At 40.8% G+C, this 16,681-nt stretch overlaps 1 protein-coding gene across 4 annotated transcripts in view; it reads left to right on the forward strand.

The window, feature by feature from the left end:
• CAPZB (capping actin protein of muscle Z-line subunit beta) overlaps nt 1-16,681 on the forward strand; it is a 70,597-nt gene that overhangs the window by 9,870 nt on the left and 44,046 nt on the right. For 3 of the 4 annotated variants that reach the window (XM_052793603.1, XM_052793601.1, XM_052793602.1), the window contains one exon: nt 15,944-16,033. In XM_052793603.1, the coding sequence (XP_052649563.1) occupies nt 15,944-16,033 (90 nt within the window). Of the gene's footprint in view, nt 1-15,910; nt 16,034-16,681 lie in introns of those variants that run through there. The other variant, XM_052793600.1, reaches the window with a different exon arrangement.

Here is a 16,681-nt window from a genome sequence, read left to right on the forward strand (position 1 = left end):
AAAACCGAGTGCAGTCAGAGCAGGTAGTGTTGCAGCGGTGGGTGCTACTCTTCCGCGGCAATGAGAACTTTCCGTTTTTCAGAGAAGAACCTCTCGTTTCTTCAGTCATGTGAAATAATCTCCATCTTGCTGTGTGTTTGCTGAATGGATTAGCTCAGGTCACAAAACCTTTCGATTTCATTTTGGCACTGTGTGTAAAGGGGGCAGATTTCATCAGCTCTAAACAAATGCAGCAGTAAGAACGGGAGCTGGCCCAGGCCTTGGTCTGCTCCCAGCTCTGCCTGGAGGGACGTGTGCTTTTGCGGAGCCTATTTAAGGCAATGTAACCCCTGTGGATGTAATCACTTGTATGGAATCACTGAGATACTTTATGTTCTTTGGGAATTTGTGATTCTGGTTTTCCAACGTTCAAATGTATTTAGATTTAAAAAAGAGCAACCCAGTGCCTGGTAATATAGCAATATAAAGACTGGTTAAGCAAGCGAGTGTAATCCTTTACTTCTCACCTTCAACCGTAAGAATTTCAGAGACGATACCTTATGTTTTTTCTTCAGAGCTGAAGATCACGGTGATCCTGCCACCTTTATTATGTAGGATAAAGATCTTTAGTTTCTGGTGAAAGGTGAAGAATGGTCAAGGTTCTGCTTCTCTGTTCTTGTTTGAACAAATGGGATGCTGCACCTGACTTGTGAGTGTGGGGGGTGACAGGATGGAGCATCTTATTTCAGTTGTGTATCTTATTTTAAGACACTGAAATCTGTATGTGTGAGACCTGACTATAGAATTCGAAATCAGGGTTCCAACAAATTATCCTAACTTCTGCCATGGCAAAAATCCTCGCAGGAAAAGAATTCAAGGAAAACAAGTAGGCTTCGTGTAAAATAACAATGGTGATACCAGGTTCTTTCAAGGGGATAGGAAAGCATGCTATAAGAAGAATCCAGTCAGGGTTTAAATGTAACCATATGAGTCTTTTGGAGGAGGTAGAGCAGAAATCCTTTAGAAATTTCCTGAGTGCTATAAGCTTATGCTGTCTCCTGATTTTTCATGTTTAGTCACGGAGACCACTGGGTGTGGGAGAAATTTGATCAGATCTTTCAACACTGTGTGTTAGTCTCTGATGTCGAGTGGGCTTCAGGGATGAACCTGCAGCAGCCACTGCTATTGGTGTATCATGGTGACTGTGTACGCATCTGAAGACTCACTCAAAGAAGGTGGCAACTTAAGCATGGATTATCTAGGTCCAGTAAGAGCGTGCGAGACAAATCACTGATCTTGTTTGCAGAAGGCAAACAATCTGTGGTGATGTTTTAAAACTTTACTGATTCTTAGAATTAAATTAGCATTATGCAGGCAGTGCAGTTGCAGCGTCCAGTTTCAACTTAAGTGCAAACCCAGTGTTTAGAGTACTTCCAGGATCTTTCATTTTGGTGGGTATGAGAACACAATACTGAAGTGGAGCATTGAAGTGGTGAAATGGCCCTTTCATTGAAGGCAACAGCAAGTTTCATGGCAGCTGGGAGAAGCTGGTACGGTACAGGATATTAGGTCAAACACCTTCTTGGTACCATGGGGTTACCAATGTCTATGTAGAGCAGAGAGGTGGGAACCTTTGTCTCCTCTGCACCACCTCAAGTCTGAATTGCTCCTGGTGAGCTTAAGTGAGAATTTCAGAAGTGTGTCTGCATTTCAGTCAGGTGCTCGGTGAAACAGGGCAGGGCAACACATGAAGCTTGAAAACTGCCTGGATGGATGCTGTCTCTTGTGCTAAAAATAAAGTGGATGCACTGTTCAGGGCAAAGCAGGACTTGGGAGAGTGGATCTGCTGAGGTTTCTGGAATTGTGGGTTATGAATAGATGGAATCCAGTTACTCTTTGTAAAAAATAAGAATTTTCCTTTCCGGGTTATGTAAACTGTTCTGATCACATTAGCAAGTATTTCTTCCGCTAGGCAACTCTTCAGGAGAAGGTGGACAATTTTAGCAAAATTTACAATTTAATCAACCGTAAATTCAAACTGTCTAGTGTAGCGCTGGCTGCACATCATCCGTTTAGCATTTTTGAGGCAGCTAAAAAGCTCTGAAGCACAGCCAAGGATGCGTGATGCAACACTGACACTCAATACATAAACCTTGCGTGCTGTTCAGAGTAACTAATATTGTCAAGGTAGGGGTTGTTTGTCTTGGGCAAGCACGTTGGTGCTTGATAAATAACTTGGTTTTGTGCAACTGTTACCAAAACTATACTCAATGATTTGTGAAACTGCACAACTAAAGGTAGCGCTTTTCCAGCTGGTTGAACACCAAGCCCGTCTCTCTTCTAAACTGATCGTGTCGCTTTTGAAACCCTACCATATAGTCTGAGAGCTCAGGATAGGTTTTCAGTGTCCGCAGCAAGTCCTTTGCACCTTGTGCTTTCTGAGAAATACTGACTTAAGCTATTTTGTAGATTCCATATTTTATTAGCCAAGTATATGAGCTTAGCTAAATGTTATCTTAAAAGGCAAATTCCCAAAATAATCAAGTTAGAGGATATCGTTGGGATAGGGAATACTGCCATTGCAGTGATGCTTAATCTTGTGGTTTATTAGTGAAGGAAAAACATTCTCAAGCTGAAGTTGTTCAAACAGGATTTCCTCACATGGTAAATATATATGCTGATATGTTACTAGTTGACATCTGGGAGTAAAACAAAATGAAAAGTGCAGTTCAACTCTTTGAATTCCTATTTTCAGTCATTACTACTGTAGTTGAGTAGAGAAATTACTCTCTTTGGGAAGGAGACATCGCTGCCCTCTTCAATTTCTACTTCTACAGTTTTCAGCTACGCTTTCTATCAGTTGACTTTCATATACAAAGGTTAGCTGATTAACTTGGGGGTTGCGTGTGATCATGCAGCACTGGGGAGTGCTGGGTACTTATCTGCTTTGGCTTTGGGTAGGTGGATACTTCTGAAGACTTGGATGGGGAATGCTGGTGCCAGTGTTTATTCTCCTGCCTGCCCTTTGGAGGGATGCTTGGTCAAGTCCAAATAGCTCCTTACTCTGCTAAGTAAACTTGTAGAGAAGTGTTTTGTTTTGTTGGGTTTTTTTTCCCCCTTGAGCTAGTACACATTGTAGTAGTGCCACCTCAAGTTGAAATAAAACTGAGTATATTTCAGTGCCTGCTGAAGAGAGAGCAATTTTACTGGAGAAGCATGAAATTCTGAAAGGTGCCTGTACAGGCAGTGTAAGCTGGAGTTCAGTTCTGTGCTAAGTACCCCCTTTTTACCTGACTTTAATCCAATGTGTTGTTTAAGGACTTTTTTTCCAGGCAAAAGGCATGATTGCAGAAGTGTAAGATACTCAAAATGATGTTGATCTTCTATTTTTATTCATATTTTTATTCAAGTCACTGTGCATTATAATTTCCCACTTTCCCATTGATTTATGCTAGGAGTCCTGAAGAGTTTAAAAAGCCTCAGCCAAATCTTTGTGTCTCTCCTTAATGTGCAAGGTCCAAAGCATGTGTATGCTTCAATTCTTCCTAATCCTTTGCTATTTCCAGGAAGAAGGGTGAAAAAAATTCACATAAAACCAGGAGACTTCAAATTTGAATTTCTTTTATGGGTGAAACTTGTGTGGTGTGCAGGAGCAGTTAATACATCTGAACAACATAAGCCTTTCCCAAGCTTCCTGCTCTCTCTAGCTGGGCTTTAGCCCGAGGTTTGTTTGCTGATAGGTTGTGTTATTTAAAAAGCTTCTCTAACTTGAACATGAAGATCAAGGATTCAGGCCAGTGCAATGGAAGTGTGGCCACTTTAAGCTGGAGTATAAACTGATTTTTTTTCTTCATCTTTTGTGTAATGCCTTCTTAAATACTTAATAGTCCACGAATGAGACGTTCATGTTGACATTAATTTGCAAATTGACCAAATACCATGAGTGGATATCTGGCTGAGAACTGTAACTGAAACTTGCAATGCATTTGGAGAATATTTAGCTGTTGTGGCTTAATTGAGCTGAATGATATGGGGTTCCTGTCACCTGGACCTGATCAAGTGGCCAAAATTCACTTAGGGGGTCTTATGTCCTAAAGCAGGGTGGCGGGGGTGCTTCCAAACGGGTTGTCTTGGGAAGTTTGAGCTCTTGCCTGTGTGGTAGATGAGTTGTTTGCTTTTGAAACGTCCTTCGTGGGGCACAAGGGTGAATGCTGGTTGAGCAAGTTTTAAAGACATTTCCCTGTTAGTTGAGCTGAGAGGATTTATTATGGGAAGAAAATGCAGTGTACTTGAGGAAGGTGCTTTGCTTGTTTCCTAATTAAAATGTTGTAATTTTCCAGAACAGGTGCTGTCTGGGTAATGCAAATGCAGTGGCAATCCTGTCCTTTTTCTGGCTTTTTAGATAGAGTGAAGTTTTGAGTGAGGAATTGAAAACAGGATCTATTTCTTACTTGTGCCCAAAATAGGCTTCTATTTAGAATTACTTTAGTTGCATTTGATAATATCTTGTGCTGCATTTCCTAGAGTGGTGGCCTGAGCCTTGGCATCGAGCAGTAAGATTAATTTTCTTGTATTACCTGGTGCTGTTCTTTTGCCCTACCTTCCTCTTGTAGGGTTTAGAAGGAAAATGTGCAGCATGCTTTGAGCTCGTGCTCTTCGTGCTGCTGCTTCTAAGTTGGGCCGAAGAACTACAAAATGTATTTGCACGCACTTGACTTATCTGGCTGCCCTTCTTATAAATTACCTACTTTATTCCTGCTATATGCAAATGAAACCATGCTAGTTTATATTTCCTCAGTGTAGCCAGTGTTATTTTTCAGCGCAGGCTTGGCTTAGGAGTCCTGACTCTCAGTTTAAACCCATGAGACCTTACTCAAAGTGTTTGCAGCCATGCCGCAGAGCATGTCCTTACTGGTGCTGTTTCCCAGAGTATGAAGAGGATGTCCTCCATGTCTTTTTGTTACAGAAAGTGGAGCCGAGTTCTTTCCTGGTGCATTGACTTGGAATTTCAATCACGTCCTTGTTGCAAAGTGGGAGGGTTACCAGCCTGGGTGAAAGTAGAACCCAGGATCTAACAACTTTAGCAGCATCAGCTGAAACAAGACTGAAAAGAGCGCTGAAGTAAGAGGATTTTGTGTGGAAGGAAAAAGGGTTGAGACTGTATTGAAGACATAAGCTTAGTGGTTGCCTTAAGCCACCAATCAAAGCCACCATAAATACTCTTTATTCTCTGAGGGAATTTTGTTTGTATTTCTTCAGGTGATACTTTCTATCTTTTCCATTAGACAAACTGCTGAGTTGGAAAGTGATGTCCTGTTACCTGCCTTCCCCAGTTATTTTTGCTTTGGTAAATATCAGGATTTAAAAAAAGCTTGCTGCTAGCAACGGTGATTGGTGGCTGGCTGATAGCCTGTGCTTGCAATTTGAGACGAGCTCAAGAAACAAGAGATGGGTCTTCTGGTGAGTTAATTCAACGGAGGAGAGAGCCATGAAATGGAGGAATGAGGTAAAATATCAGCTGCGTTATGCTGACCGCAGCAGTTAATAGCTGTATTTATCCACCGAGTCCTGCCGCTGTGCACATTTAGGGGTCATCACGGAGAGTTTTGGATGTAACGCTAAGAACAAGCATGATCTTGGCTCAGTATCGACAGTGTTTCACTGGATGGTCAAATACAGCTTTCACGTAGCCGTTAGTACAGGCAGAGCTATTTCAGAGCTTGGTAAGGTGAAAACTGGCCAAATGGAATAAGTATTAGCTTGGTATTAAATTAAAGGAGAACTGTGACAGGGATTGAAACTGGCACATGTGTGTTAATGTGAAGCACTGCTCCTGCATAAACTGTCTCTACTACTTAAATTTATTAAAAGTTTTGCAGAACTTACAGGTATTGTTAGGTCGCTCACTGTCTGTCTGCGGTTTTGACTCAAGGGTGGGTCAGATGTGTTCAGAAGCGGCAAGGAAAGCCTAAAAAGACTGAAAGAATAGGCAAGTCTGGAAATTATGGCAAAGGAAGGAGTTCCAGGGAGCATGAATATCTTGTTAGGTGGAGATGTGATATTCTTATGCCTTGTATGTATGCAAAACCATTACCTTTCTAGTTTAAAACTTGAAATCCTTAGTGCTGAATCCCTTGGACGAAACTGAACTGTCCTGCAAGGTTTGCAGTGTAGTCAGCGAGGTACGTCTTGCTAGACACAAGCGAAAGGCATATTAACCTACTTTTTTGACCTTTTAGGCAATCGGAGAACACTCAGGGATGAGGGCTAATTAGATAACCTCTCTGTCTCTCCTCTCTGCCTTGCCAGGCATCTGATTACTTGCCAGAGTTATCTCGTGAATTTACAACCCTGGCTACTAGACTTCAGGACGCTGGAAAGTGCTGAGTTTGTATATTAAACTGGGCAGCTGTCAGTGTGGCGGCAGCTTTCCTGGGGTGACGGGGGCTCTACAAACAGGCTGGCTTAAAGCATTATACTGAATTTGTGATGTTGAATGTTTGTGTTGGGTATGCTTTCAGTAAGCATGTCAGTGTTTGTTGTCACTTTGGTAATAGAGTATATGCCTCCCTGCTGCTATAATAATGTGCATTTTTCTCAAATGTTTTTGAAGTAAATAACTTCTCATATGAAAAAAATCTAGGTTGCAGCTCACTGGAAGGAGAACCTGGATCTGTCAGGCCAGGACCAACTTGCCAAACTTGGCTGTTTCTGCAAGAAAAGAATTCTCTGTTTCAATTGAGCAGTTCCTCTTCTGAAACTTTTGTGACCAGGCTGATTCAAACATGAAACAAGCAGTATGTAGAATTAAAAGAGCATTTTGAAAAAATCATCGAGCATTAACAGGATTAAAAGAAAGCATCACAAACCATATGTGTGCGGATGTTCAGGATGACAGTTGGCAGTGTTGAATCTCAAGAGCTGTTGTATTTGTAGTGATTATGGTTTCAATTAAAAAAAAAATTGACCCTTGTAAAAAATTAAGCAGTCCTTCTCTAGAGACTTGATTTGGGCACTTCCTCAGTAATGTTTGAATGGAAGGCAAGAAGACAATGTGACTGTGAGAAACAGGTCATCAGGCTTATGAACCAACACAGACCTACTGTATTAGCTTATTTCAATGACTGAACTAATCCAGTTGGCCAGTTAGTAGTAGGTTTACAGAGAAGGAATGAAGTAATGAAGTGGGAGGCTGAGGATGAGAGAGTATTAATCAGTAATTTGGGATACATCTGCAGGGTTGAAGCTAAGAGCTATACAAAAGGATCTTGCAGAGGTGAGTTGCATGGGAGTTTTTACAAAAGGGCTGACAAGGTCAGGAAGAAGATCCTGTGAACGATTTCCTGTTGCATGGGCCGTAAGTAATCTTTCTTTGGTGTGAGTCAGTGTGAGCGAGCCAATGGGGGAAGGAGGGTGGTTAGGAGGTAGCTTCACAGTTTTTAGAAAGCAAGGCTTACTTGCCTGCACAACAGCTTAGTATATGCCAAAGTATTTGTGAAGCTGCAGAAAATGCTTGGAATATAGTGCTGAACTGAGTCACAAGGAAATAACAAGAGGCATCTGAAGTTACTTGATGGATTAAGTAATAGTGAATAGTTACACTGTCAGTAAAGCTGTCTGTGTCTGGATGTCTGTCTTTTAGGGGTGCCTGCATAGTTGTGCTCAAGCCAACATCTGTTCTGGTAGGGAAACTATTAGGCAGACATTACAGGCTTCCTTACGAAGTGTTTGCAAAATCAGGACAAGTTCTCGTATCTCAGTGCTGTGCTGTAACAGTTTTTTTTTCATTTTGTTTAGCTAAGATTTCCTATCTGTAGTTATATCTAACAAAGAAAATGTTATTTGGTGTTAAATCCTGACTTAAAATGGGAAAAAAACCCCAAAACCCTGTTGTGCAGTAACGTAAGTCTAATTAAATCTCATAATGTTAATTGGCAAAGGTGGTCAGCTCTACAGTCAACTTCAGTGTCTTTAATCCCACTTATTAAAAGTTAGCGATGCTTTTTTGCAATCTGTGCAACTTTTCTATGTAGCTATTGTACTGCTGTCCCCATTTTACTCTTTCATGTGGGGCTAATAGATTGCTTATTCACTTGATGCTATGATTTATTGGGATTTGACTTTTTGCAAACTTTATGCTTCATAGGAATTCTTGGCACCAGATGAAAGCTAGTAAATTACATTGTCATGTTCAATGACAAGTTTAATAAATAAAACGTTGTTTCTGTTACCTAGAAGACAAACACTGGTGCAGAAATCATTAGTGATGTGCCGAAAGGTCAAGATGAATAGCCTGTTCCCAGAAAGCCTTGTTGCTGGTCCACCCTGCTCTTCTGTTTGTACGTGGTGGCTCTTTTCATTGGACAGGTGACGGAGATTTGCATTGGACTTTATATATATAAAGTCTAAAGTGATAGATGTTAAGTTAGGTTTGAAAATAGATGCAAGTATCTAGCATCTTGAAATACATGCTTGCTGGGAAGGATGTGCCAAGCAAATGTTAATTTTTTCACTGTGTACTGTACACCTTTGTAGATGTGCTAACAGGAACTGAAATGCAGCTAGTCGAAAAACAGCTACGAGGAGTGCAAACTAGCTGCTGAACATACTCCAGGAGATACTGAATTCTTACTTCGAAAGCAAATAGTGAATTACAGTTGAATGGCCTGCTCCAGACTGTGAGGGGTTGTTAGTTTTTTCTTGATAGATGTAAAACATCTTGACAAATAGTTGTTTCATGAGATTGAGCTTCTTAATAAAGTAATGCAAGCAGCTCTGGTTTATTTAGAAACCAACGGATGGAAATGCCTTCAGTGTATTATAATTCACTTGATAATCATTTCTGGAGTTGAGCTAGGATGTTGGGTAATGTCCCTTGAACAGTGAACAATGCTTACCTGATTTGGAGGTAAGAATGATGAATTCAGATACAATGTGTGATTGAAAGGATGCTTGAAAGCATCTGTCTAAAGGTAAAACAGCAAACAAGGATTTGGCAAACTGCTGATCGCAAGCTTTGAGGTGCTCATTGAGCTTGAATGGTGGAGGAGATCTCTGGTAGTTGGCTCTAGATGACCATTGCCACTCCTTTAATCTGTCTTGGACTTGCCATAGTTGTGCTGTCAGCCTGAAATGGTGAGAAGTATCCAATGTCATCAGTGTGCTGGTAGCAATGAAACTTAAGCTGCCTCATTTGCTCTCCTTCCCATAGATTATTTTAGTTCCCCCGCGTGAGTCTTTGGAGCAGACGTACAAGTTACCCTTTCCTGTAGAACCTCTTTAAAGAAGAGATCCCTCGTGAGCACTTGTCCTTCTGAATTTAGTGTGTATTAAATTTCTGGACCAATGTAGAACAAAAGCTGGTCAATGTTTCTGAGGTTGAGAGTAGACCTCTCATTTTTGACAAGCATGCAGGTGCATTTGTCAGCGTGTACAACACCTAGACTTGAATTCAGAAAACAAGCCATGGAAACATTTTCAGTCATTAATTGGGGCTAGTACTGTTTCTCCATAGCATGCTCAATTGTTTTAAAAGTTAGAGCAGAGTAGAATAAAAGAAATAATGTTCTGCAGGAGACCATCTCCGAGAAGGATTTGCTGACTCAAAAGCTGTGAAGTGACTTGTACAATTGCTCTGTAAGTAAATAATGGTTACAGGGGAGCTGTGGGAGACCAAGTACAGCAGCTTCTGCTAAAATCTTCCGATCCATCACTTCTTGCTCTTATTTTGATCTTTAATCCTTCTCACTTGCAATTCGTGGAATGAGCACCCTCGGCAATTGGTCAGTCTGTTTGGTCTTGACCACAGTGGTAATGTGAACACAGCAAACTGAGCTAAACACGTTACTAAACATATAACATGGTCATAAGTGTCTGAGATAATAAAAGCCACTGGATCACATCCTAACCAGAGAAGACAAAGCTAGAAGCAGCTCAAGAGGAGGAGAATGTAGTCTGCATCAGCATCATGTTCTTTTAGTAATGTTTGACCTGTTCTTTTATGACTATCCACAGCATAGTGTATCTTCAGCTTTTATTACATTTGATTGTTTCTTAAATATGCTGTCCCTGTTTCTCCCACTAGTACACCTTGCTGTCAGGAAGCCGTGATTTATAAGTACATTACAAATGGTTTTAGATAGGATCTGCCAGAAGAGGGTTAATAGTCAAGGGAAAAATAATGTAGAAAAACAGATTGCAAGGAATATGTGCAACTGATGGAAACGTCATGAGTGCAGAACTTGTCTGGGATTCATAGATCATACAGAGTTATTCCCCTTCCCATCTAATATCCTAAAAAGTGAATGCTGACAGCCAAGAAGGGAATCCTGCGACTTAACATACTACTGTACTTTTTATTACACAGGGGTTACAATAATTCAACCCTTTGCTAAATTTTCTAGCAGTAATACTATCCTATTGTGTAATTTGAAAAGGGAGTCTTCTGCCTTTTGAGCTCTGGAAGTTGGCAAGGATTAAAATGACAAGCAGGAGGGGAAGCTGTGTATCTATTTCAATTAAAAAAATTTAGTGTTTTAGTACCACAAAGCTGAAACATTAGTCAGACATTCCTGTTGGGAGAACTGACAGGAAATAATATGATTTACAATCTGGGGTATGTCTGCAACATAAAAGGAAGGAAAAAAAAAAAAGTAATTTGCTGGTTGTGTACTTCTGGCCCTGGATTAATTTATGAAGATATTTTGCTTGTAAACTGACCAGCGACCAAAGTGATCTGATGTGTGATTGCTTCAAATTGCATAAGTTGAGCAATTGTTCTATTTTTGCTGTCCCTTCAGGTTTTTAGCTTATATTTCTGTTCTCTGAAAATCGAGATGCCAGCTTGTACTTTAAATTTGGATAACTTTTCAGATGCCAGTCTTGACCAAAACTTGTGTGCAAAGCAGCTCAGAGATGTTTGTTTTATCTGTTACAACCCAGCTGCAGGGTCTTAATGACGGTGACATTTCAGGGCCAAACATGGGCAGCACAGGCCAAATAATGAATGCTCTTACTACATGTGTGTGGCTTTTTTACCTTAATCCTAACTACTGAAGTAATTTTTAGGTCACCCAGTTCTTAGCTGGCATCACAGATGGGAAAGCGGGTGGGTAGCACAATCATGCCTTGAGTAGAAGCGTTATATTTGGTTTGCTGGCGGGAAAGATTTGGTGGCCCAAGTGGCTTATTTCCCAGAAGGGGCTAAAATAGGGAGAAGCTACCACTGCAGTAGCACTGAACTACCTCAGCTGGTTTCTCTTGGTTCAGGAGTTAGCTCAGAGTAGTGTTAATATAGAAATACAATACAGAAGTGAAACCAGCCTGGTTTTCTCTTTGGAGAAACTGCCTAACTGTGCTCAGCAATAACATAGTCAAATGAGCAGAAGCTATCAGAACAAAGCTGTGAAGACCAGGGAATTAAATCTGCAGGTCTTTGTGACAAATAGAAGCAAATTCCTGCTGACTGCAAGGCTGGGAGCTTTAGATGAAATCTTTTACCTCCTTTCAAGTGGAATGGCTTAGCTTTTGAAATGGGTAGAGCTGCAGGTTTGTGTAAACCCTCTTAAAACCTAGAATATGGGTTAAGTATCAGGTAACTAGCAACAGAGAGTTGTCAAAACTTGTGAATAAAGCCTGTAAATTTCTGTAAGTGTATATAGTGAAATGCATATGTAAAGATATCATTTAAAAATAAGTGCAAAATACTTGTAGGTAGTAACTCATCAGATTGCTAGTGCCTATTGAAAAAAGAAAACAAGCATAGCTTCTGTGAAGTGTTACTGGTTCTGCCAGTGACACTGGTGTTGGAAGGGCTTTAGGTATATCTTGGCTTACAAGAACCTCATTTATCAGGTGACAATTCAGTGCAAAATATAATGCAAATGTGGTATGGTTTATTACCTTGGGCTGGCAGAGCATATTTGGGTGCCATGAACTGTAACAGCTGCATGACTAGTAGTTTACTTGCAGGTTTGCATAATTTTGGGTCAGGTCCTGTTGCCTGATGTTATCAGCATGTAGTATCCCGGCCAGGGGACCATTAATGAATGCCAGCTATTCCTGTGTCCTGTCTCCCTCATCCTAAGGAGCTGTATGGCTTAGGGGACATGACGAGTGGGAGTCAAAAGGAAGTTCAGCATTTTGCCTGTTTTAATTTTTGCGATTTGCATACCTATAGTAACTTCCTGGTTTTCTGTATTTGTTTTCTGCATTGAATAATATCTGCCCATGCTCAGCCTTTAAACACTATTTCTTACAGTATGAATGGAATTAAAGTATACAGCTGTGCCTCTGTGCAACTACACATTTATACAACTGATTTTTTTTCAGCACTATTTGTTTTCATTCGAACCTCATCACAGAGCGCCTAGGTGACCAGAGACCTGTGGCTGTTCCGAGAGGGTTTCTCTTTTGGAAATAAGCTAAGTACAGCAGAGACTCTGAAGAGAAGAGCAGATGCAGGCAAAGGAAGCTAAACAAACATAACTACTCCTATAGACATATTAATAACATTTTTCCCTGTAGTAGTACCATGGGAAGGCTATAGCAGATGCTTAAGTGGAGATTCTAGATAGCCAAACATCTTTAGAGGAAACTTATTAAGGAGCTTTCATCTAAGCTAATATTTTCAGTCTTTGAGCTTCCTATGATCTCTAAATCCTTCAGTGACTTGAGCTGTAATAAAACTTCATTTAGAATTTCTGTCTGAACTCCCTACTCCTCCACAGGAGCTCTGTGCTGGATGAAACAGAGGAATGGTGGAAAATGGCCTCATATCAAGTAAACACTAAGCTCATTAAGTCCTGCAACCTCAAAGAGCTTGGCTTCGAGAGCAGCCCAGACTGGGAGACGGCCTGTCTAATCACCTTCTCAGTGAGCAGAGGTTTATAAGCCTCTCCATGTCTAAAGGCAAGAATTCAGTAGAAATGTTTTGTCTGGAGGTCTGTTAAGAAACTGTGTCTTCAGTATGTAATTTTACAAGAGAATTAAGCAAGTGGAAATTGAGAACAGGTGATGTTAAGAGAAGTAGGTTGGGTCAACTGTGGTGAGGTAGGTGACATATATCCTGAGTTCCTGAAGAACACCTTCCTCTTACCCAAGTTGTGTGAAGGCTTTGTGGGATTTTTAAGTGCCACTAATAACATGCCACTCTCAAAATTACAGTAGTAGTACATCCCTGGGAGTGTTCACCCTTTTATAAAATAAGGGAACCGTGTGCTGCTGGTTTTGGCACCTTGGTTGTGGTTCCTATCTCTTTGTATGTGAGTACCTACAGCTGTTCTGTATACTGCAGCTGGGGTGGAGGTCTGGAACCAAAGGATGTATTTGACCACAGACCCATTTTTTAAAACCTCATTTCACCTACAGTGAAAGAACCAAAAGCAAAAGATACTGGTAGAATTACCCATTCAATTCTGAAATAGGACATGCCAGAGGTATCCAATACTACACAGTACCACTTTGCTCTGTAATCTGTGCGCTTTGTATTGCCCTTTTGACTGTGCCAGCATGGATTTATGCTGGATTAAAGTGACCGTATAACCATAGATTTAGGGACAGAAATACAGCAGAATCTGCCTTTATTTCAGTGCTTTAAGAGATCTGCTGGCAAGCTGTTTAATTATTTAAATGGTCTGCAAGAAAACTGAAGAGTCCTGCTGCTCAGCCTTGCTTTTACCTCTTTGATATCAGAAAAATATACTGTTAGTATGTGCTTGGATATTTTTCTTTTTCTGTTGCACACAGCCATGTATGCCAGCCGTGTCGGAACCCGTTTAAGAATCTCTACCTTAAACAGTCTTGCTCATGTATTTTTACAGCTGTTACTGAATATATTGTTATAAAAATGGTCAGTCCAAGTTCTTTTGGTTAATCCATAAAACACTGCAAATGTAGATACTCCTTCATTCCGTGTAGTTTATTTCAAAATTGTTGCACTGTAAAACACTTACTCTGGGGTTGCAGCTTTAGTGGTGGCTTTTAACATCATCTTTCCCGAGGCTTTTTTGTCTATTAAACAACTCCAGCTGGCAGAGGACAGAACACTTCCGTAAGTGTTCCCATGATCCGAAAGTGTGGAGCATGACCTTGTGACCATGTGCCAGCTTTCCTTCCTTGGACGTAAGAGATAGCGGGAGGTAAAGACAATACTTGGTAAGAGTGATCCCCTGCCTGAGCTTCGCTGCTGGAGCTGGACAAGCATAGGCCATCTAAATAGTATCTTTCTCTGGGGAGTAAAAGGTTGGTAGCAAAAAATGAGTAATTTTCCCTTCCACTGAACGTCTAATGAAGATAAGTAAAAAGTTTTGAAAATCTTGGCTGTCACTTTTGTGCATGAATATGGTCATAGTCAGTTCAGTGATCAATTTGGGGTCGCTTTCCAAGATAAATAACTTCACTCCAGACTCATTTCAGCCAAGGATTTGCTTGTTACGTTATCCGGGTATTGAAAGAGTATGGGGGGCGGTTTATGTACATTGCTTGAATGCGTCCTCCTTCCATGACAACAGGTGACTGTCATAAACTTCTGTTCTTGGTGTCAGTGCATCCTGCTTTTCAGGCTGAAGGCTCAGATCTTCAGGAGATTATTGCAGATATATAGGAGTTGATGCATAACTATCTGTGGAGCTGGAGTATTTTGCAAAGATGATGTCCTGTAACCCAAACTGGATGAGAAATAAATATATAATCTCCCCAGACCAGACTATCTGACTTGCTGGCTGTAAAATATTTCTTTTTTGGTAGTGAATTGGTAGTACTTTTAAGAAGTAGCTTTCGCAATGGCTGTCTGCTAAACGGAGCACTCCCTCTTTTCCTCATTGCTAGAGTATAGCTTAATTGCAGGAAACTTTGCTTCCTGTTTCTCCCTGACCTGGGGGCTGCTATTGAATAATGTGATAATGTAACTGCTTTAGTTTTGAAGCCTTTCTTAAATAAAACTTTTGGAGCTTGGCAGAACACAGGAGGGAGAAATGAATGCTAAGCTTACTGGATATGAGTGGCTAGAAATCGCAAAGAAAACAGGGAGGCGAAGGAGGAGTGAAAACAAACTGGCTGTGCTTCAGCTGCCTGGTGACCTGCTGATCAAAGTAACTTGTGTAGATTTTGGGTACTGTTAGGCTTGCAGGAAAGTGTCTGTTTATATCTGTTGGCGAGAAGGAGAGCTAAAGGTTCTGTCAAGAACATGGTTCAGCTCATTAAGTGTCTGTGGTAATGTCTGTTGCACATTTTCTGACTCTGAAGTTTAAGGGGTTCTTTTGTGTCAGAATTGGATGTGAGACTAGCTGCAGTAAGCCCTTTGGAGTATGTCGCTGTGATTTCTCGAAATAACTAAAGTCCCTGATTTCTCAGATACAGGCAGCTTTTGGTGTGTGTTTTGTAGCAAGAAGGAAATAATGGGTCATACTTTATGTGTGTGTTTCATTCTGGTTTTTTTTTAACAAAGCTGAAGGAGGGAGAGAGAACTCTGTGTTGGAACAGAATTTGTCTTGGATACTAGTTATCTCAAGCTGAATGGCACAATACAAATGAGGAAGTGTTAAAACTGCTTTGGGAGAAGGAACTTTCGGTTCCCTAACCCGGATTATTATTGAGATAGCATGGAAAAACAGTACATTAAACATTTGCACAAATGTTGGAAACAGTTTTTGGTGAGGTAAGGACTGGACTCCTTTCCATCAGCAGCATGGTGTTAAATTGGCGGCACGACACCAGTTAGAGCTGCGCTCTTAAATCCATACTCTAGAACACTTTTTGCAATATCAACTCAATAATCTGCAATCAAATGGTACTGAACTTTATTGAAATCTATTTATATTAATACAAAAACATGCTGCTGCTTAGAACTAGAAACTGTATCTCTCACATCAGAGGAGTCAGCAAGCACTGCAGTTCGTGTGTATGTGTGTGAATGTGATGTATTACCTGTATATATTGTGACGGAGGGATGTTCTTGTTTCTGCAGAGTGACCAGCAGCTGGATTGTGCCTTGGATTTGATGAGGCGTCTGCCTCCGCAGCAGATAGAGAAGAATCTCAGTGACCTCATTGACTTGGTGAGTATTGGATGCTCTGACCAACTAATGGCTGAGTCCTGGGTGTAACGATCTGGTATGTAAGAACATTTTCTGAAGCATCTTGGAGGTGTGGTGATTTGTTTTTCTCCTTGTCTTTTGGCAAGGTTGAAGAATACAGCAATTGCACAAACAATGTCAGGAATCTACATGTTTATTTTGGGCAAGCCAACAGGTACTACTGTGTATGGACGGACATGCTTTCGGATGCAGGGTCATTAGCAGTTTTCTTGATGAAGTCATCGCTGGTTTGGAGGCTGCTGTTTAGCGGAAGTAACTTGGAGCAGTTTATACAAGGTTGATGCATGCACTTGTATGTGTGTATTGTCTCCTGATAAACTACCTGCCTGTTTGTAGTTTGACACAGGACTTGTGCGGTAGGTGCCGTGGATGTGCTATGGCAGTTGCTTCAAAGATGTTACAGAGACACAATATGTCCTAACACCGGGGTTCTGGAGAACACCCAAATCTATTTATAACTTATGCTATATCAGGTATTCTGCAGTCCAGCGAGTATCAAAAAAAAAAAAAACCCTGGCCAACCATCTTGTGCCTGATACCTGTTTTCCACTTGCCCCTGAAACATTTGTTCTCCTTCTGTAAACTGCTAGTGAAGAAAACTAACTTAAA

The sequence above is a fragment of the Harpia harpyja genome, chromosome 7 (genome assembly GCF_026419915.1).
Source record: "Harpia harpyja isolate bHarHar1 chromosome 7, bHarHar1 primary haplotype, whole genome shotgun sequence".
In the NCBI taxonomy this organism is placed as follows: Eukaryota; Metazoa; Chordata; class Aves; order Accipitriformes; family Accipitridae; genus Harpia; species Harpia harpyja.